The following is a 17,844-nucleotide window of genomic DNA, read 5'->3' as shown; positions in this document are numbered from 1 at the left end:
TCCCAAACGAGGCATAAGGGTCTTATCTAGCAAAACGTTTGTCATTTTTGACAATAAAAATACCAAATATCCACTTTTAAAGCACAACTTCTCGTTTAGATCCGGTCGTCATGCGCTAGCGTGATCCCGACGCAATACGTCATCACGTCAAGAGGTCACAGAGGACGAACGCGAAACTCCGCCCCAGTGTTTAAAAGTGGGGTGAAAGAGGACCGTTCCTACGTTGTTGTATGCCAACTGATACTAATTAATGTCTTTGTGGCAGTTTATTGTTTACAGTGGTCCGCAAATGTGCGTTTTATATATGTAACACGTGACCTCCCTACGTCACTACGCATTTACGTTTGGTCGCGCTGAACCGGACCTAAACGAAAAGTTGTGCTTTAAAAGTGTATATTTGTTATTTTTCTTGTCAAAAATGACAATCGTTTTGCTGGATAAGACCCTTATGCCTCGTTTGGGATTGTTTATAGTCCTTTGAAACTCAGTTAAGTGTTGAGTTTAGTATTAAATGTTGGTGTCTATTAAAGTCCATTAAAATGAGAAAAATCCTGCAATGTTTTCCTCAAAAAACATAATTTCTTCTCGACTGAACAAAGAAAGACATCAACATTTTGGATGACATTGTGGTGAGTAAATTATCTGGATTTTTCTTTTAAGAAAATGGAATATTCCTTTAATACAGTCATCATTATGAAATCACAGCCATTGAGATTTTGAAACACTCCTTCTGCAGCTTGGTGTCATATTTTGAGTTTTGATATATCTGAAGGGTACAGTACGTTTACAGATGTTTGAAGTTTAAGATGCAAGATGTAATTGTTTGATGTGGTAGGGTCTCTCTCTCTCTCTCTCTCTCTCTCTCTCTCTTACACACACACACACACATATAACAAATGGGAATGATGCTCAAAGAATGTTGCTTCCATTGGGTTCACTGTGCCAGCTCTCGGTCAAGCTTTGCTTTTGTGCCCTGACAAATCAACAGCCTGTACTAGTGTCAAAACTGTCAGTGGCCTTGAGGGGCTTTCAGCACGCAGCCCGCCATCAAGCTAATGCAGTCCCTCGGCCCCTTTAGTCCTCCGGCAGTAAAGAATTGCCACGTTTGGTGACAGGACATGATGTCATAAGCATCACTTCCGACTCATCCCAGAGAAATACATCGCATTTATGCATTTGGTAGATGCTTTTATCCAAAGCAACACACGGTGCATTCAGGTTATGCAGTGTGTGTCCTTGGGAATCAGACCCGTGACTTTTGCATTGTTAATGCAATGATCTACCATCTAAGCTATGTGAATACCTAGGACAAGTACAAGGACATGTATTTGCTTTTTGTCCTGCTGATTTGGCTACATACATTTGACCTCGTCTGCCATATTTCACAAAAGCATACACAGAAACTGCCCTACAGATAGAAAAACATAAAAGTAAACCAAATAAAGTCCTTTATTCGAACACAATAACCTCTATCAGTTTTCTGTGTAATAATGATGCTGTCCTCTGATCTCCACAAAATGCTACAACAAGCAATACGTGCCTTCAGGCAGAAATTCGTATACGGTGTAGAGGAACAGACTGAATGCCAAATGGTGGGTTTTAATTGATTTAGGATCGGTTGTTAAAAGCTTTGTGAGGGTGAGGGCAGTCAATGTTAAATAACGTGTCTGATGGCTTGAGTTAAATTACAGGCCAGTGGTGAAACGCCAGTGGCTGCTAAAAGAGACTCCGGGGCTCTTTCATCCCCCATCGCCATCGAGTTATTTGAGCTATTCTGCCGTCTGCATTCGTCTGCAAACCTACACACCTGTGGGTTTTTCGAAATGTTCATATTGATGGCCAACTAGTCAATTCCTTCCCAGTTAGAGCGATCAATGATACAGAGCTACGGCTTTAATCTGATCTCACATAGATTTCACAACGGGGTAAAATGTCTTTATTTGAATGATTGCCTTGGTTCTGCTCAGGTTTTATTCAACAAATTTGCTAAGGGTTTTTGTTATGTCCACAGGAAACAAGATGGCCAAGTACCACGTATATCAGACACGTTAGAACGGCCCATTTTGGTCAAGTCTTTACCGTCACCCGCTGGACTGACTCTTCTAAAGGTAGGACAGATTTTAATATCTCACTTCACAATGACTTTTTTCTAACTGTGATTTGTTTGGAAACATGGTAGGAATATCATTAGCTTTACCTCCTTTTTTTCTGTTTATTTGTCATTTTTCTTATATAAACTATCTACTGATACAGTAGATGAACTTGCTTTTGTTTTTGTGCATATTTATACAAATGTACCCCAGCTGTCACTTGGGCAGTACCCTTTAAAAAAGTCCTAATATGTGCAATAGGTACATATATGTATGCATTTGGTATGAATATGTAGATTGAAAAAATATTCATTAAATTTACTTAATTACTTAAGCTACAAAAATTTTGAAAAACAAAACAAAAAACTTTTAAATATAGCTTAAAAAATTGATTGCGAACATTTACCTTAAAAAAAAACGAGTAAATTGAATGAATAATTTTTTCAGTGTACCTCTGACGTACTAATATGAACTATTTAGGTGCACAGCTGTGCTTTTTGAAATAGTACTGCCCCAGTGACAGCTGGGGTACATGTTTTGACCATTTTTCTGACAGTGTGTGTACTGTATGATGTCTTACTCTCTGTTTGTAATTCTTGCTTTATCAGATGAAGTGTGTAAACAGACAATTTAAAGTATTTCAATTCAATTTTATTTACATAGTGCTTTAAACAATTGTTCCAAAGCATATTTACATTAATAAAAACAAGAAAAAATTGAAAAATCACAGGACAACAAAGTTCAGTGGCTAAAATTAATCCACACTACTGAGCAGAGTAATAATGTAGCATACACTCACCTAAAGGATTATTAGGAACATTATACTAATACTGTGTTTGACTCCCTTTCGCCTTCAGAACTGCCTTAATTCTATGTGGCATTGATTCAACAAGGTGCTGAAAGCATTCTTTAGAAATGTTGTCCCATATTGATAGCATCTTGCAGTTGATGGAGATTTGTGGGATGCACATCTAGGGCACAAAGCTCCCATTCCACCACATCCAAAAGATGCTCTATTGGGTTGAGATTTGGTGACTGTGGGGGCCGTTTTAGTACAGTGAACTCATTATCATGTTCAAGAAACCAATTTAAAACGATAAGTAGCCATCAGAGGATGGGAACATGGTGGTCATAAAGGGATGGACATGGTCAAAAACAATGCTCAGGTAGGCCGTGGCATTTAAACGATGCCCAATTGGCACTAAGGGGCCTAAAGTGTTCCAAGAATACATCCCCACACCATTACACCACGACCACCAGCCTGCACATTGGTAACAAGGCATGATGGATCCATTTTCTCATTCTGTTTACGCCAAAATTCTGACTCTACCATCTGAATGTCTCAACAGAAATCGAAACTCATCAGACCAGGCAATATTTTACAGTCTTCAACTGTCCAATTTTGGTGAGCTTGTGCAAATTGTAGCCTCTTTTTCCTATTTGTAGTGGAGATGAGTGGTACCCGATGGGGTCTTCTGCTGTTGTAGCCCATCCGCCTCAAGGTTGTGCGTGTTGTGGCTTCACAAATGCTTTGCTGCATACCTCAGTTGTAACGAGTGGTTATTTCAGTCAAAGTTACTCTTCTATCAGCTTGAATTAGTCGGCCCATTCTCATCTGACCTCTAGCATCAACAAGGCATTTTCGCCCACAGGACTGCCACATACTGGATGTTTTTCCCTTTTCACACCATTGTTTGTAAATCCTAGAAATGGTTGTGCGTGAAAATCCCAGTAACTGAGCAGATTGTGAAATACTCAGACCGGCCGTCTGGCACCAACAACCATGCCAAGCTCAAAATTGCTTAAATCACCTTTCTTTCCCATTCTGACTTTCAGTTTGGAGTTCAGGAGATTGTCTTGACCAGAACACCCCTAAATGCACTAAAGCAACTGCCATATGATTGGTTAATTAAATAATAGCATTAATGAAAAATTGAACAGGTGTTATTATTATAATAATCCTTTAGGTGAGTGTATATGTAACGTAACATAATTAAACGTAGTTCTAAGTTAAGCTAATATCAGCTGACTCCCAACACTGTAAAAATTTCTGTAGAAATTACAGTATTACTGGGTATTACTGGCAACTAGTAACTTACTGTAGATTTTACATTTATGTTACTTACTGGCAACATTTTGTTTAAAGTTAAATGAACAATTTTTTTTCAATATTTTACACTGAAGGGATTGAAAAAAACACCTAGGAGAAAAATCCTGTGGGAAATAAAGGCCTTACAAGAGAGCCAGACATAGCGGATCCTATAGAAGTACTACTACATTGAGTACTATATTATAAAATATTTATGTGAATTAAAAGTTTTAATAATATAAATTAAAAGTTAAAGGAAGCAGTTGGTTGTCGGCTGGGCCGACTTGGGCGATTCAGTAAAAAATATTTTACACTATAAGATTTATTAAGAATTAAAAAAATTACAACAGTCTGAATCTAAAAACCTGTTAATTTTCTATGTTCTTTATGTTTACAAATGCTGGGAAAATAAACATTGGTCCAAAAAGTACGACATTAGCACTTCATTACTCTAAAACCAACATCCAGCTGCTAAACTTAAAACAACAAAATGTTTTTTGGCTATAGTCAAACTCCTCAAGGACTCAGTTATGTCAATAGCTATTGCAGCTATTTTCTGAATCTCAAAAATACCCCCATCTCCCTTTTGAATGGAGTTGTTTATATCAGAGCTCAATAAGACTTTGAATTTATCCAACTTCATAAGCTGTAGATGGATCACTGTTTCCACAGTATGAGCTCAACCCATGGGATACCTACACCCTCATTTACCACCCAAGTGCTTTTTTAATTGAACAGGTTTGTGTCTTTGTGCGTATCTGTGAGCCATTATCCCAAAGGCTTCTGGGAACCCGGTGAACCGAAGTGTACGTGTTTAGGGATGTCCTAGAATGATTAGAGCATCCAGACGGCATTGCAAACAGTAGAATTACATTACAGTTGTTATGTTACCGAGTGTGTCATAATTGGGGGTCGTTGAAGCACAGCGGGGTTGTCAATTTGGCTCTTGTTTGTCTCTTTGTGGAATTGGACTATAAACAATTGTGCATAAATTGTATTCTTTATTCTGTGTTTGTGACTTTGTATTATAGACCTTTCTTGTATTTGGCATGCTAATAGTAAGCAATAATGCAAATGTGAGATTTTATTAAGCTATAAATATATGGTCAGCTGTTAGGCTACCATAATTTACTGTGGAGTGTAATTGTATTTTAGTGATTAATGTACGTTTGGGGAGAGATAAACAGACACCCACTGCAAATTCCATTTGTCTCATCCCTAGGAAGCAAAGGCAAAAAAGTAAAGTGAGATTGCTAATGTCTCAAATGTTTTTTTTTCATAGTAATGAGATATATGTCCAAATGATTTAGAGGAGATCTTGGTAAGGTCACAGACTTTGCTCAGATTTGCGACGATACTAAAGTTTTTTAATATAAACTATTCTAGGCAAATATCTTAAAAAGATTATTTTCTTTCAGCGCAGTGTCAAGAATTGTTTCATCTGTTTTTATGGAAATTGCAGGAAATACATGATAGATAAGGGTGATACTGAAAAGACAAATGTAAAAGATAGTATTGCACAATAAATTTCTCTCCACCATGAGAAAAATTTGGCTTTCTCAGACAGATTCCTTTCTGAGTCTGTAAACACATTGATCCATGTAATCGAAAGAATGATCCAGACTGAGATGTTTTGGACGCCGCTTTAAATTTCCCCTAAATCCCTTAACATTCGGCAGGATGGGTTTTACCGCAAAGTCACTTTTGTATAAATTCTTGCAGAATAAGACTAGGCAGACCTGAAACTTTTTTTTTGAAAAATAAAATAAAAAATGTATTTATGAGAATTACATCCAAACTCCCGTTGCTACTTGGTTTTCGTTGCAAATTCATCATATTCGTAGCATATTCAAGTATTTTTTTCTGTCGTAATAATGTGCCAGATTCTCACATTAAGGGTTTTGCAAACACCCAGCTGCACACAACACACTCTCTTGTTGAAATTCTGTAATCCCGCGGAGGAAATGTGTTGTGCAACTGTGACCGTAATGTGACAACAGGAAGTTATATTATATTTCAAGAACTGTGATATCATCCTTCTAGTGTACCTTTAAAATCTGATTAAAATATATTAAAATTACATCACTGACAGACACAATGTGACGGAGCGAACATTAAAGTATAATTTGTCATTAATATTTGAGGGTCCTGTAACTTGAAGGGTAGAGCAAATCAAAGGCCATGGGTTCGATTCTCAGTGAACATGCATACTTATAAAATGTACAGTTAATCTTTAATGCACTGTAAGATGTTTTGGATGAACGCATCTGTATAAATGTAAATGTAAACGTTTTGCAAAGCATTGCACTCAAACACACCACACACCCCACCTCGCCTGTTTTCTCTACTGCACCCAGAGGTCACTTAGAGGTTTTTGATTTAGATAATAAATTGTACAGTCTTAGAAATCAAAACAATGCAATACGATCTCTTATGAAGTTTTACGTGAACGTTCTTTACTGTCCTAGTTTTTGGTTGAATCTTCTAATAAATTAAATGTATTTATAATTTTTTTATTTTTTAATCATCATTAACATTAAGGCTAAGGAAAATATTAATTCTCTGATTTTAATCTTTTTTCTGTTGACAAAGCAATATCGATTCGGGAAATCCTTGGGTTCATGTTTCCTTGACCTTGAATATCTGACATATATACACACAATTATGTAAACGTAGTCTGTTGTGTTAATGTGAAAAAATTTAGAAAGTAGTCGCTTTCGAAGCACTGTTTCCTAAGGGCTTCAAAACTTTTACGAATCTTTTGTTTCAAATTATTGGTTCAGAGCGTGTTTCAAACTGGCCAAGTCACGTGATTTTGGCAAACGAGGCTTCATTACACCATAACTGCTTAGAAACGTTTTGAAAATCCAACGGTTCACCACTAGGGGGAGTCACAAATGACCAGTGTCTAATATGGTTAGGTGAACTCGGGTCAGTTTAATTATGCAAGTTCGAAAAAAAACTTATGTTAAAGGGATAGTTCACCCAAAATGATAATAATGTCATCAAAGTAGTCCATGTGACATCAGTGGGTCAGTTAGAATGTGTTGAAGCATAAAAAATACATTTTGGTCCAAAAATATCAAAAATTACAACTTTATTCAGCATTGTCTTCTCTTCCGCGTCTGTTGCGAATGCGCGTGCACAGTGACGTTGCTGACGTACAACGCTGATGACGTGTTATCCTCAGATATGTTTGCGAAGATTTTTTTTTTAAACTTACAGCGTACGCGTCTTGCTGGGCGCACCAGATAACACCAGATGACACGTCAGTAGCGTCGTACGTCAGCAGCATCACTGCAGTCTTGTGCATGCGGTTCACAACAGACGCGGAAGAGAAGACAATGCTGAATAAAGTCATATTTTTTCTTATTTTTGGACCAAAATGTATTTTCAATGCTTCAACACATTCTAACTGACCCACTGATGTCACATGGACTACTTTGATGATGTTTTTATTACCTTTCTGGACATGAGCAGTAAACCATACATAGATTTTCAATGAAGGGTCAGAAAGCTCTCGGACTAAATCTAAAACATTTTAAAGATGAACGGAGGTCTTACGAGTTTGAAACGACATGAGGGTGAGTCATTAATGACATTATTTTCATTTTTGGGTGAACTATCCCTTTAAACATTTGGACAGATCTTGTTGCTTTAACACAATTTTGACCAGCAGGTGTCACCAGCGTGTGTGTGGTGTTTTGAACGTCTCGAAAAACTGAATACATTTTTGAAGCAATTGGTTTGATTTGAAGCTTCGAAAAGCTTCGTTTCTCCCATCACTATCAGAAAGTAATCTCATGTGTAACAGTATGGGTCTGTGCATTACATATAGGTCTTCAACTGACCGCACACCAAATAAATATCCGCCAAACAAACATTTAGCATGCAATATTGATAACTAATCGATATTGGAATAAATCTAAATCGAATTGAATCAAAACAAAAGAATTGAATCAAATTTAATTGCAAAATTGGTTGGAATACTCAGCCCTAAAGAACATGCAAATTAGCATTCTCTATTTTATTATATGTAATAATGTCATGTTATGTCTGTTTGCTGCTCCGTGGGATTACACGCTCCAACAAACTTACATCTACATGCCCAAACACACAAGATACGTTTGTGTACAACCACAGCTACAGAACCATAAACACAACCATGTGTCGGTTACCAGTATTCTCCTTCATTACATGCTCAATTTGGGGAAGTTGTAACAGATTGAGGAAGCTGTCAGTCTTATCTTGCCCTCCCTATTGCATTTCTCATAAACAGAACATACACGAGAGAGAAACAGAAAGACTGGCAGGCTAGCCGAGCGGCCGAATATTACATCGCAGATTAGGAGTCAGGTTAGGAGTTGTATCTAATAGGTTTGAGTTGATATACAATATTTGCGACTTCATCATGGCTAAGAGCATGCACAGGTTTCGCAGTCCAGCCCTCGCTGCTATGCGCCAGCGCAGGAGATACAGTGATGTGAGTACAAAACAAGCTGCTGTATGAAAAGCAAAAGTAATTTGCGTGAGAAATAGTCGGTCAAAGTGCAAATGCATAAATGCTTAAATAGAAATAGTGTGATAGTGTGATGTGTAAAAATCTGGACACAGGGATTTGAGACAAACAATATTAATGCATATATATGTTATGTATTAATACTCTGGAATACTTTGTTGTTATTATATTCATATTACAATCATAAAGACAAGTGCGTCTTTGCAATATAGTAATGAGAATGATAATTCATTGTCTTGAAAAATGTCATAATGCAGATAATATAGGATAAAATGTGCATAAATATTTTTTGATGGCTTTTGTAAGCTTATAGGATATTGCATTTTATGCTGGAGCAAGTTTTTATTCAATTACAGTTTTGAAGCATATTGTTTCTGAATAATACATTATGGTTATGGTCCAGTGCAAAATGAAAAGATGAAAATAGATTTTTATTGCACATTTTTATCATATCTGCATCTGATAAAGATTTATGAATCAAACGTGCTTGCGTAGGACTTGTACTTGAACTTACTGTTCTTTACCTGCTGCGTAACTTTTTGATGCAATAGGATGTTATAGGATGTTTAAGTTGAGAAAGAATTCAAGAAAGATGTTGGGAAACTTTCACTTCTGTGTCCTGCTGACTGATTCATAAAGCTTATAAAATGAAAATTGAAAGTAGTAGCACATCAGAACTCATTCATATGTGACCCTGGACCACAAAACCAGTCATAAGGGTCAATATTTTAAGATTTATACCATTTTTAGAAGCTGAATAAATATGCTTTCCATTGATGTATGGTTTGTTAGTATGACAATATTTGGCCGAGATACAACTATTTGAAAGAGGGTGCAACAAAAAAACGAGTTATTGAGAAATTCGTCTTTCAAGTTGTCCAAATGAAATCCTAAAACTGATATTACTAATGCTAAAAACATTTTTTATATATTTACAGTATTTACAAAATATCTTAATGGAACATGATCTTTACTTAATATCCTAATGATTTTTGCCATAAAAGAAAAATAAATAATTTTGACCCATACAATGTATTGTTAGCTATTTCTACAAATATACCCGTGCGACTTATGACTGGTTTTGTGGTCCAGGGTCACACATGTCCATTGTAAATCAGTCATAAAATCAAAAATGTTCATGTAAGAGGTGAATGAGAGAGAATATATTAAATTAATTTAACTATCTTAAACTATTCTATAAACTATAACTATATAGATGATAATGTTATGTTTACTCTTAAGCTATCTGATGATTCTGCATTTTAGCAGTTATCAAGACATGCTTTTAGTTTCAAGTTCTTGTTTTTATACCGCCTGTTACATTAGAGATCTGAGTCATTTAAGGTGCCTTGAACTGTGTATCTTCTTGAGGAAAATTAGTTACAGAAGATTAGTTTTCACCAGATGGCTGCTAGGGCATCGCTAGAGACTTCTTTAGATCATCTTGTCTGGTTTATCATGAGCTGCAAGTTCATTAATATGACATCACAGCTGTAACCAGCCAGGTCACATCCACCAGATTATCTGTTCTTTGTTAAATGAAGCTGTTTCACAGTTCTCACCGTCAATTGAGATAAACGTGGTGAGAGAGAGGAAGGACATCTGATCGTGTGATGCGCTATTGATTTTTAGATCAGGGGAGGACACCTTATCCGTTACTGAACGGACACGCTCAGTATCGAGGAAGAGGTTCAGTAATATTGTCAAGCTGTTTCGCACGTTGTCAGATCTAATACCTGGAGGAACGTTGGTAGCACTCTCATTCGTCTCAGTGGCACCTGCTTGGCTGACCACCAAGTGTCTTACACAGTTTGGAATCTGCCATCTTTGCTCATGGGAGCCAATCACCTGAACTCATTTTGTTTTAATCTCTCTCTTTTTTTTCTCTCTAATCCACATGATTCTCAGACATCAGATATATTTGCAATGATAGAGCGAATTCAGGTGAGAAGTGTATTCCTTGTCCTAATGCAGTCTCTTACTTTGACACGATTTCAACCTTTGTTAACCCTGCAATAAGATGACACCTTCCCTGTCTACTGTATCATATTTACTAATTCTCCCTATTATAAAAAAAATCTTCATTCTATATTTGGGTCAGTGACAAAAACGGTCTGGCAAGATGAGAAATTCAAAAAATCTTAAAAAAACTTTTTTTAAAAGCACGCATCAGGTTTATTTCAATGCACACAGTGTATTTATGTTGATTTTATGCAATAAAAAAAATCACATTTGCACTAGTTAAGACTGAATGGACCTGAAAATGTCAAATGGTGTAACCGCCAATTGTGAAAAGAATGAGAAATATTTAATATTTTTTCCACATTGATGGCATGTAAGCGTAATCATCAAAAAGAAAAAATCATTTTAAAATATAATTTTATTAGTTATTTCTAAATGTAAATTTTAATGCGTTTTTGTAATATTTATCCTGACATATGCTGAAAACAGCTCTGTTTTATAAATAATCTTTGACAAATGATGTAAAAATTTATGTTAAAAAAATCATTATACACTAAACTAGATGATTATATTTTATTCCACATTTTTTACGAATATATTTATATTTTACATATGCTGAAAACAGCTCTGTTTAATAAATAATCTTTGACAAATGATGTAAAAATGTATGTTAAAAAAATCACTATACACTAAACTAGATGATTATATTTTATTCCACATTTTTTATTAATATATTTATATTTTAATAAAAAAAAACTAGTTACACCAATTGACACAGACCGGTTACATTTTTGCAATTATTTGATTTATTCATTATCAAAATGAAAAAAAATAGAAATTTTAGACTTGGTCCTGTAAAAAGAGAATGTATGCAAGTAATCTGCAAATTTATTTTGACATTTAACCCTTTTACCATACGGATACAAAATAATTAACATCACGTCATTGACCAACATCATCATCTGAAAATCATATTATAACTAATATTTTTTAAACTCTTGTAACTAAAGTCATTTCAATAGATGCCACATTGTGTCACATTTGCATTAAAGGGAAAGTTCAGCGAAAAATTTCCCATGATTTATTCACCCTCAAGCCATCCGAGATCACCTTTCAGACGAACACAATTGGGGTTATATTAAAAAAAACATCATGGCTCTTCCAAGCTTTATAATGGTTACTTTATAAAAGTTTTCTTACAAAATCGCATTGATTACCATCAGAAGGCCTTTATTTTTAACCCCATTAGAGCCGTATGGATTACTTGTGTGAAGGATGTATGCACATTTTTAGGCTTCAATCAAAACCATTCACTATTATAATAAAGTTTGTTTGATGAGTCATATACATCTCAGATGGCTTGAGGGTGAATAAATCATGAGGTAATTTCTTACTGTTCCTTAAAGTTAAACTCCTACCTGCAACAGAAAAGATTCAGAGTGAATGTGCTTTGGTTACTTTGTCATTGCAAATCACCCGTCTGTGTGATTCCTTTTTACAGACAAAGTTTTTTCATACTAAAAAATTACACACTTCATCTTTAAGCAAGAATTGTGTTTGTAGACAGTACTGATAATGTTGATTTGTTCTGAAATACATTTTCTGTAACACAGAGCTGTAGAATGGATGAACAGAGATGCATTTTCCCACCACCTCTCAAAGTAAGTAGGCTATATGTATTTACACACACGCTCATGCACATACAGGTATCAAGTGTTATAGCACCATACAGTATATAATGTTTTCAGCATTGTGTTCATGACATGCACGCAGATGCACACAGTGTTGCTTTTATTCCTGCATCAGATGTTTATCTCAGTCTTTATTCTCATAACTGTGAACTACATACAGTACTACATGTAGGTAAATTTACTGTATGACTTAGCTACCTATCTAGGCAGTGTAGTAAGGTGTATGCTATGTTTTTTATGCTGATTCAGGGTTCCCATGGGTCCTTGAAATCCTTGATAGTTTGTGAATCTGGGGGGGGGGTAGTTTTTGAAAATGTACATACATAGAAACAGGTCATTGAAAGTGCTTGAATCTATTGTATGCAAGAAGTTTTCTGGAAAAAAATCCATATTATTCCCTGTGTAGGGTAGGATAATATCATACATTTTTTTTGCATAGTTGCGTTTGACATATGAAAACGTCTCAGGTTACATATGTAACTGTTGTTCCCTAAGAAGGGAACGAGACGCTGCGTCTCCCTTGCCATACTTCCTGCGTCCCTGTAACGCCGTCTTTGGCAATATTTCAGATAGCGATATACTTCCTGGCTCCCCCGTTACCCTGTCTTTGTTGTTAAGCTTCACTATTGGTTGAATATGATATACGCATTCAGACGCACTTACCGCTGTTGGCGTCCCCAAAGTATCACCGCAGTGGCGCAGCGCGAGTTCCCTTGAAAGGGAACTGTAACAATGTTTCTTAAAAGGTAACACGATGTAACCTTGCTCTCACTTGAAATGTGTCCCCACATTTAGTCCTTGAATTTGAGGGTACTGGACTTGGAAACTCATTGAAAGGTCCTTGAATTTGAAGTTAGCTAAGGTGTGGGAACCCTGTGATTGGTTTACGTCAGCATGTGCATTTTACATTAGCGAGTGTATTTTAGGGCTGTCAAACGATTAATCACGCACAGTACACACATATATATTATGCAAACACAACATTTTATTTTGTATGCAATTAACTCATTCCTCGCCAGTTTTTTTATTTGAAAAGTTGGCAGCCAGCATTGATTTTCATAAGTTTCACAAAATGCCTTCCAGGAAAATTTTCTTCAAAAAATATATAAACATACAAATGCATTTTTGTGAAGGACTTTTTTTAGAGATCAGATTCAGAAAAATACACGGAGTTAAAATTAGTAAATAATTTTTTTGCTTCCGTTTTTTCATTAATTGGGTAAGTGTGATTGTCTAGTGGATAATAGCGGTATTACAGATTACCATAAAAACTCATTAGGAACATGTTTTTTCATGCAAATGTTTTCTCTTAATTGACGAGATAATTTGTCGATGGTGGGAAAAGAGTTAATAGCAATTAATCGTTTGACAGCCCTAATGTATTTACATTTAATCATCCATTTTGCATGTTTATATTGCTGTTTATAACAGCCTGCATTTTATACACAATATACAGACAGACTCATATATACAGGTACACATGTATAATTCAAAACGACACAAAAAGTATATGTTCATCAGCTGCATATTTATTGGAGCATATAGACGTGTATTATTGTTTAGATTATCATGTAAGGTCACTTTTGTCTGCACCTAACACGTGGTTCTGGATGTATTAATATTGTATACAGTTTAGGGTTTGTTTTAGGTGAGTCTCAGCAGGGCTTTTCCTTTATAAGCCCTTCATATTGCCTTTATCTGCAGCTTAGTGTGACTACATTGGAGGATTGAAACTGTTCACAGCATCTAATCTATCTATATTTCTCTACAGACAGAAGAAGACTACATCCCCTTTCCCAGCGTCCATGAGGTTACAAACAATCACGTTTGGATTTTTATATGCATGTTAAAGTGTTTGGAGTGGTTGCAGAATTTTTAGGTTCGTTTTCTGGATTGGCAGGTCTTGGGGCGTACTGGACCCTTACCACTGATTTTGCTGCCCCAGTTTGGGGGCTACTGGATCGAGGGGACCAATCATGATTTTGGATCCTCTTCGACAGACGACCTGCCTCCATGTCCTGCATCACATTGTAAACTGGAGACAAACAGCATAGCAGAGATCTACAGGAACCACTGTTTGGGCAAGGTGAGATACAGAGTATTTACTCTTACAAATAAATGTACCATAAAGGGTTCCTCACAGTGTGGATGTGGATGTTAAAGCTACTTTATATTGTAAAAAAGGTGATTCAACTTAAAAAAGTAAGTTTTACTTGCCAATTCATACTGCTTATTAAAGTTTTGCAGCATTTCTTTAAATGCTGTTTTTCCATTGTATTTAATGGCTTTGCAATTAATCGCACACTTACACTGTTACACTGTCAGTCAAGGAGCGCCTTAAAGAAATATTCAATTTTCTTTAAAGAAAAATCCAGATAATCCACTCACCACCATGTCATCCAAAATGCCGATGTCCCTCTCTGCTCAGCCCAGAAGAAACCATGCTTCCCGAGGAAAACATTCCAGGATTTCACCCATTCCAATGGACTTTAATAGAGCCCAACATTTAATACTTAACTCAACACTTAACAGTTTTTTTCAACGGAGTTTCAAAGGTCTATAAACGATCCCAAATGAGGCATTAGGGTCTTATTTAGCGAAACGATTGTCATTTTTGACAAGAAAAATAAAAAATTTGCTCTTTTAAACCACAACTTTTCGTCCAGGTCCGGTCCAGCGTGACCTAACGCAAATGCGTGGTGACGTAGGGAGGTCACGTGTTACATATATAAAACGCATTTGCGGACCATTTTAAACAATAAACTGACACAAAGACATTAATTAGTATCATTCGACAACCAACAACGTCGGAACGGTTCTCTTTCTCAACACTTGTAAACACTGGGGCGGAGTTTCGTGTTCGTCTTCTGTGACCTCTTGACGTCATGGCGTATTGCGTGGGGTCGCGCTGGCGCATCACGATCGGATTTAGACGAGAATTTGTGGTTTAAAAGTGGATATTTTTTATTCGTTTATTTGACATATTTAATCGTTTCGCTAAATAAGACCCTTATGCCTCATTTGGGATCGTTTATAGTCCTTTGAAACCCCGTTGAAAAAAACTGTTAAGTGTTGAGTTAAGTATTAAATGTTGGGCTCCATCAAAGTCCATTAAAATGAGAAAAAATCCTGCAATGTTTTCCTCAAAAAACACAATTTCCTCTCGACTGAACAAAGAAAGACATCAACATTTTGGGTGGCGTGGTGGTGAGTAAATTATCTGGATTTTTCTTTTAAGAAAATTGAATATTCCTTTAAGATACTGTCTCATGTATACAGGCGCTGCAGCTCCCTCTTGTGTTTTTTAGAGAGAAATGCAATCATTGCGGTGATCTGAAATCATCACGATGAGGTCTAACAATCACGATGAGACGATTATTTAATCATTGTGACAGCCCTAGTTGACACATCCATTTTTTGGGTGGTCAACTAATATTTTTAATTTGAATTAACTGAATTAACAATTTAAAGGCAACCAGGTAACTTACTTTTTAAGTTGAATGTTTCAATTTTCTAAGCCTAATGTCGTTTTAAACTCATTTGCTGTATTTTTTTCATTGAAAATTAAAAAATTTGAAATCCTTTTCGTATAAAGATAGCCGCAGTGACCGCATCGGGTATCTGAATCAATTCGTAAATGTAAAAGTAATTCTTTATATACTGTAACACTTGGACTGTAGTCCTACAAGGCCATGTGAGCTTTCTGTGAGGAATTATTTGCATTTTTCTGTTGTTTTGCTGTCAAACTGTCTGTCAGCCCATAGCATTTATGATCTGTAATTATAAAGTGAGTCATTTAAAGAGTTTAAGTGTGAATATATTGTGTGTCTACCCACAGGAACACTTTAATTATTACTCCATGGACAGCGTCTTGGGCCACCTGGTCTTTTCTGTAAAATACGATGTGATTGGAGACCAGGAGCATCTCCGACTGTTGCTTAGGTATTGCTTTACACACATATACTGTACGTGCACATACAGTGCAATATTGCTCTTTGAAATATCAAGAGCTTGACCATCTGAATCATGTTTTATTTGTCTCAGATGTTTAAGAAATGTCTGTTTTGACACTGAAATATCTGACATTGTCTTGTTTTATTAATGCAGTATTATTAAATATTATTATGTATTAATAGAAATGCATAAAGAATGCTGGCAGTATTTTCTCCAGTAGCCTTTATGCAATGGCTGATCGCAGCACCAGGTCGTCTCCATAGAAAAAAAATGGTTTCTTGCTACCACCTTTTCTCTCTTTTTCTTTTGTCTCTCTTTTTCATTATCTCTGCCTGTTCTTATTTCTTGTTAAATATCAAGCAGAAAGTTTGTCTGTGATGTAGGTTTAGGGCGGTTTAGGTTTACTTTAGTGTTTTGATGTATCAGGCACAGTTTGTAATGAAGGAATTGGGTTGCAACTTTGATGCCCTCCAGATGGCTCTGTGGTCTGCCGTGCATAACAACAAGCACTCTGTAAATTTAATATCTTTTAATTCCAGGTCAAAGTTTAAAACCTACCATGATGTGATACCAATTTCTTGTTTGACGGAGTTCCCCAATGTTGTCCAGATGGCGAAGGTACATTAGCACATTGTGGTTTAAGAAGATAAGTCAATAGTAGGGCTGCCAATCAAAAAGCTTTATTAACATATTAAATTACAACTTTATATTTATTATATAGATGAAATACTTTTTAAACACTTTTTTTGTAAATCTTCTAAGCTTGTCTGTGAGGAGGTGAATGTGGACAGATTTTACCCCGTCTTATACCCAAAGGTAAGCTGTAATTTAAAAATCGAACAATTCAAAATAAATGTAATTCTTGAGCTTAATTTGTGTTCTTCTTCAAGGCGTCCAGACTCATCGTGACCTTTGATGAGCATGTCATTAACAACAATTTCAAGTTTGGAGTCATTTACCAGAAATTTGCCCAGGTCAGATCATCCTGCCAATCCTGGTTTTTACTGTATGATGTTAAATATATAATAACTGAACATGTTTACTCATTCATAGACTACAGAAGAGGAGCTTTTTGGCAACAGCGAGGAAAGTCCAGCATTCGTTGAGTTTTTAGAGTTCTTAGGAGAGAAAATTGAACTTCATGACTTTAAAGGGTTTCGTGCTCATATTACCAATGATAAATCTGTTTTTAGATCTTCAAACATTTTGAACTAATATCACAAAAACACTGATTTTATTGTTGAATTGGTGTCTTGTCACTAAATTGATCCAGATCATGGGTAAATCATGTTTTTGTGTTTATTACACTGTGGTCTAGGCCTTAGTTTAATTAGGAAACATAACATGTTTTAACAAACATGCCTTACTATAAACATCACTTGTGTGCATTTTGAGGCAAAACAAAGGGCACTGATGTATTTAAGTGGATTGGTCAATTTTCTTAAAAAAAAATCCAGATAATTTACTCACTACCATGCCATCCAAAATGTTGATGTCTTTCTTTGTTCAGTCGAGAAGAAATTATGTTTTTTGAGAAAA

The 17,844-nt window shown here is 35.9% G+C and overlaps 1 protein-coding gene across 7 annotated transcripts in view; it reads left to right on the top strand.

The window, feature by feature from the left end:
* The window catches only part of rap1gapb (RAP1 GTPase activating protein b), a 168,820-nt gene that overhangs the window by 131,174 nt on the left and 19,802 nt on the right, over window positions 1-17,844 (top strand). For 5 of the 7 annotated variants that reach the window (XM_055213658.2, XM_073870427.1, XM_055213653.2 and 2 more), the window contains 9 exons: window positions 2,012-2,108; window positions 12,274-12,321; window positions 14,123-14,161; window positions 14,252-14,437; window positions 16,190-16,293; window positions 16,845-16,923; window positions 17,068-17,121; window positions 17,196-17,279; window positions 17,359-17,459. In XM_055213658.2, the coding sequence (XP_055069633.2) occupies window positions 12,283-12,321; window positions 14,123-14,161; window positions 14,252-14,437; window positions 16,190-16,293; window positions 16,845-16,923; window positions 17,068-17,121; window positions 17,196-17,279; window positions 17,359-17,459 (686 nt within the window). In that variant the 5' untranslated portion in view covers window positions 2,012-2,108; window positions 12,274-12,282. Of the gene's footprint in view, window positions 1-2,011; window positions 2,109-8,459; window positions 8,663-10,606; window positions 10,643-12,273; window positions 12,322-14,122; window positions 14,162-14,251; window positions 14,438-16,189; window positions 16,294-16,844; window positions 16,924-17,067; window positions 17,122-17,195; window positions 17,280-17,358; window positions 17,460-17,844 lie in introns of those variants that run through there. The other 2 variants (XM_073870428.1, XM_055213655.2) reach the window with 1 other exon arrangement.

Source organism: Misgurnus anguillicaudatus, chromosome 8 (genome assembly GCF_027580225.2).
Source record: "Misgurnus anguillicaudatus chromosome 8, ASM2758022v2, whole genome shotgun sequence".
NCBI lineage: Eukaryota > Metazoa > Chordata > Actinopteri > Cypriniformes > Cobitidae > Misgurnus > Misgurnus anguillicaudatus.
The sequence above is the reverse complement of the archived record's forward strand: the minus strand, read 5'-3'. Positions and strand labels throughout refer to the sequence as shown.